At 34.7% G+C, this 15440-nt stretch overlaps 1 protein-coding gene across 1 annotated transcript in view; it reads left to right on the forward strand.

Annotated features, from left to right (window-relative positions):
* Positions 1-13416, forward strand: part of ZNF638 (zinc finger protein 638) — an 81102-nt gene extending 67686 nt beyond the window's left edge. Inside the window, exons 22-28 of the mRNA XM_037127228.2 lie at positions 648-1860; positions 2757-2822; positions 4136-5087; positions 5919-6023; positions 9906-10007; positions 10753-10871; positions 12139-13416. Coding sequence (XP_036983123.2) covers positions 648-1860; positions 2757-2822; positions 4136-5087; positions 5919-6023; positions 9906-10007; positions 10753-10871; positions 12139-12204 — 2623 coding nt within the window. The 3' untranslated portion in view covers positions 12205-13416. The remainder of the gene's footprint in view (positions 1-647; positions 1861-2756; positions 2823-4135; positions 5088-5918; positions 6024-9905; positions 10008-10752; positions 10872-12138) is intronic.
* The last annotated feature ends 2024 nt before the right edge of the window (positions 13417-15440 follow it).

The raw sequence follows: 15440 nt of genomic DNA on the forward strand, positions 1-15440 counted from the left end.
CAATGAAAGTTTTAAGTATTAGTTATAAATACAGTTCTTGGGAAATTAAAAACAAATCTTTCTCATCCAGAAAAGAAGGAAAACAAATAAAGTGACTTGATTAATAGTATGGCCTTTTCTTTCTACCAGTTTCTACTCATGTTCCTTTTAGGTAAGGTTGACTTAATAATACTTTAAATTTCAATATATGGATTATTATTTTTTATTACAGAACTATACACATATTTTATTCTTTCATTTACCACTGTTGGGAAGATAGAACCTAATAATAATTTAAGATGTTCACATTCAGTCTTTCAATGTCAGATGCAGACTTAACACAGGAAAAAAAATTGGTTGTAACTTAAATGAGTGCAAGGATCCTGCCAGTGGTTATAATTTTGCCATTTCCTTTGTACTAAAAAAGTCTTCAATGCAATGGAGGATTTCTTAAAAATTTTTATATTGTTTACCTTATTTACATCAAAACATCTTAACCATTTTAATGCTGATTGGCTGGATTTCCCAATGCTTATCATTAATGCATCAGGAAGTCTTAACAATTGGCATCAACAGGATTTTTTATGATGGTTGAATTCTCATCATAGTTTGATTTTTGTTTGTGTTTTTGTTTGTGTTCTTTTTTGTTTGTTTTTAAATACTTTTAGCCCTGACTTGAAAAACAATCCAGTTGATGAAAGTGAGGTGCAAACAGCAACTGATAGTCCCTCTGTTAGACCTAGTGGGGTTGAAGAAGAAACTATTCCCAGCATTCAAACAGGAACTTCTGTACAGCAGGAAGAGTCTTGTGAGGAAGAACCTGAAAAAACACTATGTGACTCTGACTTTGCTATTGAAACATTGGAAGTTGAGACTCAAGGAGAGGAAGTCAAAGTGGAAATTCCTCTTGTAGCATCCATTCCAACCACTATTGAATTATTTACTGAAAATGTAGAGGAGTCTGTCTTAAATCAGCAGGTATACACCGGTGACTTTGGGAAGGAAGAAACAGAAATGATTAATCCTGAAACAGAATTAGCAACACCTGACAGTGCATTTATAGAAGAAAGGAACATTCAAGGAATTCTAGAAGAATCTCCATCTGAAGCAGAAGATTTCTTTTCTGGGATTACACAGGCTATGATAGAAGCTATAGCTGAAGTGGACAAACATGAAACTGATTCAGAAATAGTGCCATCTACTTGTGTTATGGCCTTGGTACCAGGAGTTTCCACTGGGGATGAGAAGACAATGAACAAAAAGGGAATTTCTGAAAAAAGTAACATGGATGAAAAGGAGGAGAATGAATTTAATACTAAGGAAACCAAAACAGATCTGCAAATAGGAACAGAGAAGCCTGAAAAGAATGATGTTAGGATGGTTGCAGAGAAGTTGGGAAAAGTTGTAGCAGTGAAAGAAAAGCCTGCAGAAAACACTGTGATCAAGGCATACCCAAATAAAGGAGTGGGTCAGACCAATAAGCTTGATGAAACTAGTAAAACTAGTGTGCTGGCTGTATCTAGTGCACCTAGCAGTAAATCAAGGATCAAGGCTGGTGTGGTCTCTTCTCCAAAGGCAAAAACTACAGCTTCAAAATCTGAAAACCAGAAAAGTTTCCTTAAATCTGTACTCAGAGACCAAATAAATGCTGAAAAGAAACTTTTGGTCAAGGAATCGGCTCTTAAACCTGCAAGTGCCAGGCTGGCTGAAAGCATCAGTAAATTCAAAACTACTCAGAGCGGTATTACCAGAGGAGGCAGTGGAAGGATCTCAGCCCTCCAAGAGAAGGATTCTAAACTGGATTACAGGGACATTACAAAACAGTCTCAGGAAACAGAGGCTAGACCTTCCATCATGAAACGGGATGACAGCAACAATAAGGTGAGGAGGGTAGGAAGAATGGCTCAGTGTATTTTTGAAGTAATTAGCTCTCCTATTATAGCTGTGGAGTAGGAGATATAATCTTGTTTATACTTTTGTCTCCTCACTTCACTCCCAAGCTTCCATTTATTTCCCTTTCTGATTCCATTGATCTAAACCAGTAGACATTTAGAAAAATAAGCTCAAGTTTATAATTAACAGGTTTGAAGAGCATTATTTGAATAAAATGTGGTCAGAAACAACTTTGTGGTTGAAAAATAAAGTCTGCAGAGAGTCTCTAGAGGTGATTTAGCACTGTACTTCTGAATGGGAAATTATTTTCTCCTTTAAATTGAAGCTTCATTTATCAGCTTACTGATTACCCAACTTAGACATTGTTGGGAAAGGTCAGTAAAACTGAATTTAATCACAACTTTCAGACTATGCCTATACTGTTAAATAACTGCCAACTTAGTTTGGTATACCTGTTATATATTAGCATAACTCAGCGATTTTCAACCTTTTTCACCTTATGGCACCGATCACATAAACTAATTGCTAACTTCTGCGTGCGGCACACCAAAAAATACATATTTTGCCAATCTGCCAAAAAATAATAGGTATAATTTTGATTCATTCACACTGGATGTCTATTGTTGTGTTGGCTGTTGTCATTTCTTTTTTATTTGACAATCAAAAGGAAAGAGGTCAGTGACCCTGACTAAATAGTCTGGTATTGCATGTTTTAAAAATTCTCGCGGCACACCAGTGTGCAGTGGCACACCGGTTGAAAATCGCTGGCATAACTGAATGTGTTTGGGTAATGTTTGAATTCTCTCTCTCTCTTTTGTCAGAACATTAATAACCTAATTGTAAATTCTTTTTCTTTTCCTGTACTTTTTTACTTAATATTTCAGACTTTGGTTGGGCAAAACACTAAGAATCCTAAAAGCACCACTGGTAGAAGTTCCAAATCTAAAGAGGTGAGAAACTGTTTGTTTATTAACACAAACCGTTCTGTTTCATCCATCCATAGATGAGTTCATCTACCTTATAACATGTGTCTCTCATAATAATTAGATTGCTACAGAGCATAGGATAGGAATGAGATGTTTTATTTTCTTTGGACCAGTTTTTCTTTTGTACCAGTTTGTTTTTGATCTTGAAGTAGGCTTGTTGTGTTCTTGGTATGGGGCAAAAGTTACCCAGGGATGGAAAGAGAATTAGAAGAGGAAAATACATTCAACCTCATATTGACAAGAAAGATTATAAACATAGAATAAAATCATATGGGAGAAGAAGACTGGCATTTGAATGGAGTCTTTCTCCCTCATTATGCAGTACTTCGAAAAATTTGGTCATTTTGATAAATGGATGGGCTCTAAGGTCTATTTCTCTGGAACCCCGTTACACTGCCAAACATACACCTTACATTTTATATTTGATTGTTTACTGCTTTAGATTTTCACCATTCATAGAATATTTTTTTCAGTTGTTTTAATTACTCCCCTTTTTAGGGGAGGAATTTGGGGCCTATATTATTGGGGCCAAGGGGTAATATTAGTATTAAGAAGCAGAAGTAAGGATATGGTTAACTCTATTGGCTTACTAAGTTGATAATACAATTGCTTACAGAATCTCCCCCCTAAATTACTGGGTATATGTTCAAGCGTCATTATCATATGTACTAGAAATTGATCATTGATAGCCTACTAAATATATAAGAAGCCTATTGGGAATTTATTTTCTTTAGTTATTGACATTATTTTTCAAATTATAAATACTTTTTTTTGAAGTGTAGTAATATTAAGTCTTAGTGATTTTCCATGTAACTTCATCAGTATGTAAATTTGGTGTCTTAAAACGTGTAATATATGTACATTGGTCAATGGAACAGTCTAGGTAGCTACTTCCTAGCTACATTGATATATTTTAACATATGGAACAGTAAATTCTTTACATTATATTAATTGTTTCGTAAATGCTTTAAATGTAGCTTTTTGTGCATCGTATTTTAAAAATGTATATGTCATTTAGTCTTACTAAAATTAAGTTAAGGTAGAATTAGATTGTTATTACTGGGATTTTGCCTTGGCATTATTTACTTTGTGAATTATAGCTAATTCGTTTTGGGGGCTTTTAAAAATAACTGATTTTAGCCTTTAGGAAATATCTCTGCAACCAAATTTTCACAAATGATAATTCATGCTTATTTATTAGGACAGTTTGAGACCTAGCCACTTGATCAGTAGTAGTTCACAATTCCGTGACTTTTTTTTAAATACCTTTCCAACAGGAACCACTATTTCCATTTAACTTGGATGAATTTGTTACTGTGGATGAGGTTATAGAAGAAGTGAATCCTCTACAAGCCAAGCAGAATCCACTAAAGGGAAAAAGGAAAGAAGGTTTCAAAAATATCCCAACTTCCGAACTTAATTTAAAGAAGAAGAAGGGGAAAACTTCTGTACCTCATGTTGTTGAGGGAGAATTATCTTTTGTAACATTAGATGAGATTGGGGAAGAGGAAGATGCAGCTGCACATCTAGCACAAGCTCTAGTCACTGTAGATGAAGTAATTGATGAAGAAGAAATAAATATGGAAGAAATGGTAAAAAATTCAAATTCACTTCTTACATTAGATGAGTTAATAGATCAAGATGATTGCATTTCCCATGGTGAACCTAAAGATGTTACTGTATTGTCAGTGGCTGAAGAGCAAGATCTTCTCAAACAGGAACGCTTGGTAACTGTGGATGAAATTGGAGAAGTAGAAGAACTACCTTTAAATGAGTCAGCAGACTTCAGTTTTGCCAGTTTAAATACTAAAGGAAATGAGGGAAATACTGGAAGGGATTCCATTGGATTTATTTCTTCTCAGATGCCTGAAGACCCTTCTACTTTAGTTACTGTAGATGAAATACAGGATGACAGCAGTGACCTGCACTTAGTGACTTTGGATGAAGTAACTGAAGAGGACGAAGACTCTCTGGCAGATTTTAACAACCTTAAAGAAGAGCTCAATTTTGTTACTGTAGATGAAGTTGGAGAGGAGGAAGATGGAGATGATTTAAAAGTTGAGTTAGCACAAAGCAAAATTGACCATCCCACAGATAAAAGAGGGGATAGGAAAAAAAGAGCTGTGGACACAAGGAAGACAAAACTTGAAGCCTTGTCCCAAGGTGGTCCAATAAGTGAGAATGTTTTGGAAGAAGATCTGAAAACCATGATTGAAAGGCACTTTCAAGGTAGATACTTAGAAGTAATGTTTTTTCTTTTTTTATGAGGGTATTACATTTAAATTTTTTTAATGTTTTATACTTTAAAATATTTTCTATTTAATATATGCAAATTACTAATATTTTCACTGTGTTCATACAAGAAGCTAACAAGTAGTTATGGCCAGTGATATTTTCCAAATATATACAAGTTTCACAAATTTCTCTTAGTTACAGAGTAGAACTTGCCCTAACTCATTGTACCTCAAGAAAAGATGACAAAACCAAAAACCAAACTAGAGTACCCAAATTAGAATTGGAATGAAAATGGTACATTTGCATTATTGGGGAAACCAGCTTTGGTTAAGAAGGATGTTTATACCAGACTGCCTCTCAGTTTTTTGCTTAGATTTCAGATTTAGAAAAGTTCATGAAGGTACTGTTTTCATTTTTAAGTTATATTTTGAGGGTACAGAATAAGAAGCCAGCTCACTTATTTTGAGGGAGATCAAAATAATTTTCAGTAAGGAAATCTTGAAAAAGTTAACCAAACTAAGAATAAAAAGTACTAGGGAAGGTCCTACCCATTTGTGGAACAAAGTAGAAAAATATGTATAGGCTTCTTAGGGAAAGATGGGAAGTCATAGTTTGGAACAAGAAAAATAAAAAAATAAATAAAAGAACGTGTAGACTAATGCTGAATGTTTTCTTAATAGAATTGTTTATATCAGAAATAAGTTGTCTTTCCAAATTTGAGTATTCTCTTGTTTGCACAAAACGTATTAATATTAAAATTGTCATTCAGAATTAAAAGCAATTTAAATACTTACTGTAGCAATAACTTAGACTTTCTTTTTAAAGCTAAAGTGCCAACCAAGAGAGTTAGAATTGGGAAAACACCACCACTGGAAAAAGCTGTTGAGACAGAACCAGAGCCAGATGAAGAGGCCTACCAAATTAGTGAAGGTAAAGCAGGATTGATGGAGGGGGGGGGAGGGCCGAAAAACACTGGGGGGTTGGGGGAGTCAGCCTTAATAATAATTAGCTCTGTATCAATATTTTTACCTTTGTAATTTAGAGAGATAATAGGATATAATGAAATGGGACAATAGAATGATAGACAATCCTGTTATAATCGAAGGTGACAGATTTGTGGAAATGATCCATGAAAGGTTATTCTGACCATGTTGTGATATCAAGTGAAAATCATTTATTAACTATCTCTTATTTATAGATCTGTTGCTTTGTGGATGCTGCCAAGCAGCCAACCAGTGAATTAAGATGTCTTAATAGCATTAATAGTATTATGTTGAAACAAATAGGGAATATTGTCTAAGTGAAGGAGAATTCGCTATTCGCGCAGCAACTATTTGTCATTGTGTCCATCATGTTCATAGAAAAATGCTAAAAGGGGTAGGTAATAAAAGCACACTGTTCCAGATCTCAAGTTTATTGATTCAGAGAGATAAAGCAAAAAATCCACACTACCCAAATAACTCAAACAGCTCTTAAACCATTCTCTTTGTAGCACCCTTTTTGCCCTCTTGCTTTTCTGTCTTCTCTAAGGAAAAATTACCAACTGTGATTTAGTCAAAGTTCATTGAGTCTGATCTTAGCTGGGTCTTTACTGCTGTTCCACAGTCTGTTATAGGCCTCTTTCCTTTCCCATTTTTTTAACTAGCTGTAATATAAGCCTCTTTCCCCTCTCTGCATCACCTAGCCTGTTGTTCCCTGGATAACCTTGCTTTCATTTCATATTTACAAGAGCAAAGCAAATATACCATCTCCCAGCAGCCAGCTTTTGTTTTACCTATATAGACTCTTCACATAAAAAATATGTCCAACTCTTTCCCATTTAAAAAACCATGCCCTTAACTTTGGAGTCCCTTCTAGCTCTTATCTTTTCTTATTTCTTTTAGAGCAAAGCAGTTATAAAGAACACCCATTTTTACTTCTTCATCTCCCATTAAACCGTTTCTGTTTTGTCTTTCTGAACCACCTTTCTGAATTGGTGTTGATTGAGAACTTCCATTGGGTTGGTGTGAAACCTGATTTAAGGGTTTTTTTTCTTACTAAGTTGGTTTTATTTGATTTCTCCATTATTTTTTCCTATTGATCATGTCCTCTCTCTTGAAGCGCTCTCTCAAATGGGTACTCCTCTGTCTTTGCCTCTTCTCTATAACCTCTCTTCAATACTAAGCTATAGTTAGTGGTTTAATTGAAGAATGAACAATAGAGCCCTGACCAATGTGGCTTGGTTGGGTGTTGCCCCACAAAGCAGAAGGTGCCTTGTTCAATATATTTCCATTAATGGAGACACAGTGTGTTTGATAGTGCATTTTCTAGCTTAAGATCATTTTTAAACTTAAAATACTTGTTTTACTCTAACTTATAATTTATTTATTTTGTTGATTTGAGAGAAAGCTAGTGAGTAACATTGATTTTGTTGTTCCATTTATCTATGCATTCATTGGTTGCTTCCTGTATGTGCCCTGACTGGGGATTGAACCTGCAACCTTGGTATATTGGGACAGTGCTCCAGCCAGCTGAGCTACCCACTTAGGGTTCTATTTAAATTATTATATAATTATTGATATTATTATGAAATAAATATGTTGAGTTTCAGGAGCAGGTGTGTTTGAAAAAGTTTATTGCTTTGATGAGGGAATAAAACTTTCTGGGGAAGATACTGGAGGCTCTTTGAACCATCAGGCCAAGAAAAGGGAGGTAGCTTTTTTTAATTGACTCTTAAGGGGTTTATGACCAGTAAAATGCTAGGAATAGGAAAATAAGTAATGATACCATAATTCCTAGCAACCTCTCAGATTTGGTAAAGAAAGCGTAATTGCCTAGTGAGAATGTTGAACTTGAAATCACAAGTCATGGTACTAACCTCTTTCACTTACTGGCCGTGCAACCTTGGGCATATCAGTTTCTTCCTTTCTTGGTTTTGGTTTCTCCACCTATGAAGAAATAGGGAGAATAATGATTGACTTGCTTAATCACATGAGATAGATGCTGAATGCATGATATTTATGTGAAATGGTTTTGTCAAGTACATTACAGCAGTGTAAGGTGTTTCAGCTACTGAGGAGTAACTGAGGTTGCTTAGAACCATTGTCTGTTTTTGTCTTCCTCCAAGATTATGTTATGCAGTGTCTGGAGTGCTTCTTACATATTATTCATTCTGCTGGGCTTTAAACTTTGTGTCTTTTCTTTTTTCAGACATTAATTAATTTATTTTTAGGCAATATCTTTTATTTTTATTGTTCAATTACAGTCATTCCATTTTTTCCCCGTTGCTCTCCTCTGCCCTGCCTGCCCTCATCCCCATCTCCACTCCCACACTTAATCCCCACCCCATTGTCCATGCCCTTGGGTCCTTTATACACATCCCTTGACTTGCCCCTTCTCCTTCTTCCCTCCATTATCCTCTTCCCACATCCCCTCTGTCACTGACAATTTGCTCTTTATTTCCGTGTCTGATTCTGTTTTGCTCATTTGTTTTGTTGATTAGGTTCCACTTATAGGTGAGATCATGAGGTATTTGTCTTTTACCACCTGGCTTATTTTACTTGGCATGATACTCTCCAGTTCCATCCATGGATAGGAGTTCCTTATTTCTGTCTGCTGCTTAGTATTCCACTATGTAAATGTACTATTTACTGATGGGCACATAGGCTGTTTCTAGCACTCGGCTATTGTAAATAACACTGCTATGAACATAGAGGTGCATAGGTTCTTTTGAATTGGTGTTTCGGGTTCTTAGGGTATAATCCCAGCACTGGGATTGCTGGATTGAAAGGCAATTTGATGTTAGGTTTTTGAGGAAATTCCATATTGTTTCCCACAGACTGACTGCACCAGTCTGCATTCCCACCAACAGTGTACTAGGGTTCCCTTCTCTCTATGACCTCAGCAGCACTTGTTTTTTATTGATTTGGTTATTATGGCCATTCTGAATGGTGTGAAGTGGTATCTCCCTGTGCTTTTAATTTGCATCTCTCTGATAGTGTTATTGAGCATTCTTTCATATGTCTATGGGTCTCCTGTATGTCCTGCTTGGAGAAGTTCATGTCCTTTGCCCATTTTTTAATTGGGTTGTTTGTCTTCCTGGTGGGAGTGTGAGTTCTTTATATATTTTGGAGATCAAACCCTTGCCTGAAGTATATCATCAGCAAATACGTTTTCCCATACGGTTGGTTCGCTTTTCATTCTGTTGGTGTTTTCTTTAGCCGTGCAGAAGCTTCTTAATTTGATGTCTCATTTGTTTATTCTTTCCCATGTATCCCTTGCACTGGGGGACGTATTGGTGAAGATATTGCTGTGTGGGATATCTGAGATTTTCCTGGCTTATGTTCTCATTTTGTCGAACAAGGGTCTTAGCCAATTTAGGTTTGGTTGGGGGTTTGGTTGTTTCTAGTTTTTGTTTGTTTATTTGATTTTGGATAATGGTTGGTTCAGGGCATCAGAATTATTCTCTACTCATGTCCTTTTTTCCTTAATCCCCACTCCCCAACCCAATACTGCACACACAAGTTAACTCTTGCTGGTAATAATTGAACAACTTTCATTACCCTTTAAATTCTTTCTAGAACTTATAAATACAATCAGCTGTTAGCTTTAGTCTTTTTTTCTTTACTATTCAGTAAGGTTAAATATCTACCCATTTATTGCTTACATCAAAGAATCTTGGAAGAGTTGTCAGGTGAGGTTAACCACGGGAGATTTACTTAGAGAGGTGAGCCACACATTAATCTTTGAAGAAAGGGACTTGCTAATGTTAGCTTTACAAAGGCTAAGTCTATTTTGAGTAACTTTTTTCCCTTAAAAAATTAATGACTTTAGTTGATGAAGAATCTGGCTTTAAGGATTTAGAACCAGAACGAAAACGCAAGAAGATTGAGGACTCTCCCTTAGGGAAATCAGCAGCAGCTGATGTCTCTGAAGGTAAAGTAGCAATGACATTTTTTTCCTTATTCATATGAATTAAAAATTCAGTACCATAATAAAGGTTCTTTTGATTAGATGAGTAAAGAAATAACCTTGCGTAGATGATTATTTTAGAGTAGAAATTATCAGTGTTACACATTGGCATTTCTATAAAGTTTGATAAGCTATGTTTTCACCTAGCAAGGATATTTTTATTGATTGCACTCTTGAAGTCTGGGATATGTCTTTTTTTATTTCTGATACTTTTGTTTTTGCTCTGATAATTAAATTAACACTTGACCCAGAAGAAATTTCATTTAAGTAGAACACACTGAAAAGCTTGGCTTACAAATTTTGTTCATGGCTAACTGAGATGGTCTGAGGGCTCCTTATTTGTCAGAATATTCCTCAGTCAGGTAGTTGCCCATCATTCTGCCTCTTTCCTGTTTTATTTTAATAGGAGATTCCAAAGAGGTTTATTTCAAAGGATCCCTAGGAGTTTCTTTTCCAATGAGTTGCAGTTCTGAAGGAATTCCATGTGTTCCTGGATGATCTGGAATATTATAGAACTTGTTTAAAAATAAAACGAAGACCTTATTTTTGTGATTAAAAGGTTAATTGTTCTTGGTTTCTGGATACATAGTAGTATATATTATGTTTGTATGTAAACTGTGCTTAGTTTAGATGAATTAATTAAATGGCTACAGATAAATTATTATACATTTTCCTCCTTTCTCTTTCCCCTCTCTCTTCCTGCCTATAGATTTAGACTTTCTTGTACCGAAGCCTGGATTCTTCTGTCCAATTTGTTCCCTCTTCTACTCAGGTGAAAAAGCAATGACAAATCACTGCAAGAGTACCCGACATAAGCAAAATACAGAGGTAAATTCCTTTATTCTTAACTCATAAAATCTTCAGATGTGATGGTATTTTACTCAAACTACCTAAGTATCCACCTAAAATGTACATTCTTTCCCTTTAGGAGAACTTTTGAAGGTTTGTGCCAGTTGATTTCTCTTAAATTCAGAATCCTATTCCTCTCTTGTATCATACCTTGCTGGTAACTTGTAGTCTTTCTCTCCTTTGGCAGCATTTGCCAGAGTAGAGTCTGTAGATCACTAATCCCATGTGATACTTCAGTAAGTGTGGTAAACTATTCTGATGTGCTCTTGCAGAATCATGGACACATAGCATATTAAAGTTTCTGATTTGTCTAGTCAGAAAGAACCACTTAAACTATTCAACCCATTTTAGAGACTGACTGATTTACAACCCCTCCCTTTTTTCAAGTTCTATACATCTTCAGGGAGTGCTACTCTAGAGAGTCATCATCAGTTATTATTCTGATTCCTCCTGTTTAAAACAGAGTTGCTTTATACATTTTCCATATTGAATTTATTGAGCTCTTATTTGCTGGGAACATATTTAACCCCCCCTGTCAACTTTATTTAGGTAGATTCTGTCATCTCAAAGTATCTAATTCCAAAGTCACATAGCTAGTTAATGGAAGGCCTAGTATTTGAACTTAGTCTGTTTTATTCTAGGCTGAAGCCCTAATTGCCTAATTGCTGTGCTCCAATTTTTCTAGCTTTCTTTGTGTATTTTTCATATACAAAAGCCCTGTTGCTCTCTTTGCATCTTTATATTTCTGTTCCTTTGCCCTCTCCCAGTCCCACCTTTATAGCTGAATATTCCTCATCTTTTAAGTTTCTACTTAAATATCAGCTTTTCAGAAAGGCTTTTGCCTAAGAAAGACTTCTCCCCCCAAAAGAGTCAACTCGATTGATTAATTAATTTGTTAATTTTTCCTTTATAGGAAGGGCTTCCCACCACCCAAAATTACCTTATTTTTTTTTTATTGTGTTTCTCTTCTTCCACTAAAATGTAACCTTCTTGATATAAAGGGCCTCACCTATATTTTTGACCGAAGTCCCCAAGCACAAAGCCCAATGCCTGGTATATCATTAGTAATAGGTGACTGATGAATGGAAGGGAGGAATGTTAATGTAAGGCACTGTATTTCTAATCTTTATTTTGTAGGCTCAGGCTCTTTTTATTTGTAAATACAATGAAATATATTACATTTGTTTATATGACACAGCAAAGCAACATCTAATAAATATTTTGTATTGCAAATTGATTTTAACAGAAGTTCATGGCCAAGCAAAGAAAGGAAAAGGAGCAGAATGAGGTTGAAGAAAGAAGCTCTAGGTGATTGGGGGGAAGGGGGGAAACTGTTAGACATTTGTTTAGGGTCCAGTTGATTTGTGTACTTTTGTTATCACTTAATTTGTAATTTTTGTTTCAGAAGCAAATATTCATGTTGTACAAATTTCTGATTGCCCTTGATGTAGAGGCTGCTGGGGAAAGTATGATGGGTTTGATTTTTATATCAAATCATCAGGCATGGAGAAATATCTTTTAGAAGTGTTCAAATAAATGTTCCTACTGTATATTTAAAATACCATCTTGTGTATTTGGCTGATTTATTAAAGATTTGTTTGCCTCTGATTGCAGACAGGCTTCTTCTCTATGACTACACCACGATGGCTTGGGATGTTTGGGGATTCTTTCTGTATTATAGCGTGACAGTGTTTTACTTTTATTCAGCTGTCCATATATTGTAAGTCAAAGATTTCTTAAAACTCCCATTTTTTTCTGGCTAAAATTGGTTTGTAGCATATTTGGCCCAGGTACATTTGAGTAAAATTCCACAAGATTTTTCTTTAATGTGTTGGAAAGATACTTTTTTTCTGCTTCTAGATATATCTACAATTTCTGCCAGACACATTTAAGGTAGCTCCTTGCAAGTCATTTAGTATTAGCTTGAAAGTACAAAGAAGCCTTTACCTCTGTGCAGCATTAGAATCAATTTTTAAACACTTGAATTATTATTTCACTTGTGTGTAAAGACATGTGTAAAGGGTACAAAAAACAATACAGTGATTGTTAAATGCTGGAACACAGCCCTGTACTATAAATTTTAGATTAGGCCATGCTATAGGCATAAGCCGGCTGACTTTGAATTATTTTAGTATTTAAATTTTTTTAGCTCTTCTAAGATTAGAGTGCACCAATTAATAGAGGGTGGATGAGTAGCAGGAAACGAACTACTTTTTAAGGTCTCTCTCATGACAGCACAAGAATTACCTCATAGCCAGCAAGAGTGGAGTAAGGAATAGAAAGCAGCAGCTTTCTGTTGTTGCTCCCCAAACTCACTATACACTTGGTTCAGACAGCCTCAGCCTGAGAAAAGTTTACATGCTACAGACTAAGTAATGGGATAGGGATGGGGTTGGATTGAGAGTGCCAAGAGTCTGTTTTAATTAAAACTCTATAGGTAAATGAGGTAGTAAGTGAGAGAAGAGCTATTCAAAGTTTAGAGAGTAAGGTGCCTGCAAGCTAAAGTAGAGTAAATAAGAAACTTTCTTTTAAAAGAATATTCTCCTGATCTGCTTCTGAAGCTTTTAAAACCGGAGAAGTTAGGAGCCTCTTAGATCTTGCCTGGAGCAACCTTGGAATTCACTCTTAAGAATTGAAGTGTGAAACTTTTGTTTCCTTCAAATTAGTTATCTAGAAATCGGGATTCTAAATTAGAATAAAAGGAACCACTAAAGGAAAAAATTGGTAAGGGTGATTTTTGTGTTCATCTCAGTGGTAGATATTCATGGTTTAGTACTAAATAATGTCCCTCTCTTGTTGATTTTTGCGCTCGAGACTAGGGACTTCTGTCATAGGGCTCCAAACACAAAACATTTCTCTGTTTTTCTAAAAATAAGCATAAGCTCTGTATATACATTTTTATTTTGTCCTAGATTTTTTTTTTGTTTTAGAAAGCATTCTAATACCCTCCTCCATTATTCACAATTCACATATTAAGTGTTATTTACTTAGCAGTTTCTGCTTACTTGTTGGTTGAGGGATACAAATGAATTGCAGCTTACTTTTAAGTTTCTATCATTACATCATCTAGACTCCAAAGCAAGAAAAGATTGCATTCACAACCACCTCTATAAAAGTTTTTAGATTTTATGACTCTTCTGGCACAGAATGCTGAGGAAGTTTGCTTGTTCCAGACTACTTATTTGGAATATAAAAGAGAAATTTATGAGTCAGGTTCTACAGTTTTAAATGTTTATTTTAATATTTAATTTGATTGTGGAAGATATCAAGCATATTAAAAGGAATAGTATTATTTATCCTTATATACTATACCTAATTTCAACAATTATCAACTCAAGGTCAAATATATATATTTTTTATACTGTTTCCTCATTATTTTAAAGTAAATCTTAACATGTCATTTAACCCATAAGTGTTTCATTAAGTAGTTCTAAAAGAAGAATTTTTTTTAACATAACCAATAATATCATTGAAAGTATTTTTTATTTAAATAAAATTCAATTCAGATTTTCTACTGTCTTAAATGATTTCTACTGTTTTGTTTTAATCAAGATCCAAATAAGGTCCATACATTGTGACTGGCTTGATAGGTCTTTTAAATTATTTTTAGTATATATACTCTTTTCTTGGAATTTATTTGATGAAGAAATGAGATAATTTGGTTTTGTAAAGCCATGCTGCTCAAATGGTGGTCTTTGCGTCTGATGCCATTTCAAGAGCTGTTCAGTGCCAGTTTGTGATGGCTTAAGTACAAAAATTGAGAGTGTTTACAAACTTGATCATAATTTGACAGTGATTTTTGTCTGTCTATTGAATCTAATAATAAAAAATTGGGATTTGTATGTTTTTTGTGGTTCTTTATTTATTGTAAATATTTCCTGGTTTTTTATAAAGTATTAAGTCTGTGATTGGAAAATTAGAGGGAAGAGGAAGGAAAAATAAACTGGTCCATCACATATTTTGAGAAGCACTGCTGAATGATTTTCCACAGTCTGGATTTTGTTGATTGCGGTTCTAAAGTGTAATTTAAACATATTTCTGTTCTCTGTATATCTTATAAATTGGTAATTGAATATAGAAAGTTGATCAGAATTTGGTTCTTTTTATTTATTTTTGGCAAGACTGATTCAGACAGTGATAATGGACTTCTGATCAGGAGGCATGAGATACATGATTGCTTTCTTGGGGATACTAGTAACAATTGATACTTAAAGCTTTGATGCCTTTATTTATTAGGCCTTGAACAATGGTGATATTTTAATTCTATATTCCTTCATGTGTAAGCTGGAATACTTTTCTGAAAAGAGAAACTTGCTCTCATCTGCTATTTGGTTATTCAGTGTTATAGTTTGTATAAGAAAGACAAATATTTGATGCTTTTATTTACCATTTTTTTCAGAATGAGTTGTTTCATTGTCATCCGCCAACTGTGATGAACTACTAAGTATTAAATTGAACTCATGAAGTTAATTTAACATATTTGATATTGAAAACCTTCGCAGCATTAACCTTTTATCATGTTCAAATTTTCTCATTTTTGGCCTTTTT

Source organism: Artibeus jamaicensis, unplaced genomic scaffold, assembly GCF_021234435.1.
Source record: "Artibeus jamaicensis isolate MK-2021 breed Jamaican fruit bat unplaced genomic scaffold, CSHL_Jam_final contig_3174, whole genome shotgun sequence".
In the NCBI taxonomy this organism is placed as follows: Eukaryota; Metazoa; Chordata; class Mammalia; order Chiroptera; family Phyllostomidae; genus Artibeus; species Artibeus jamaicensis.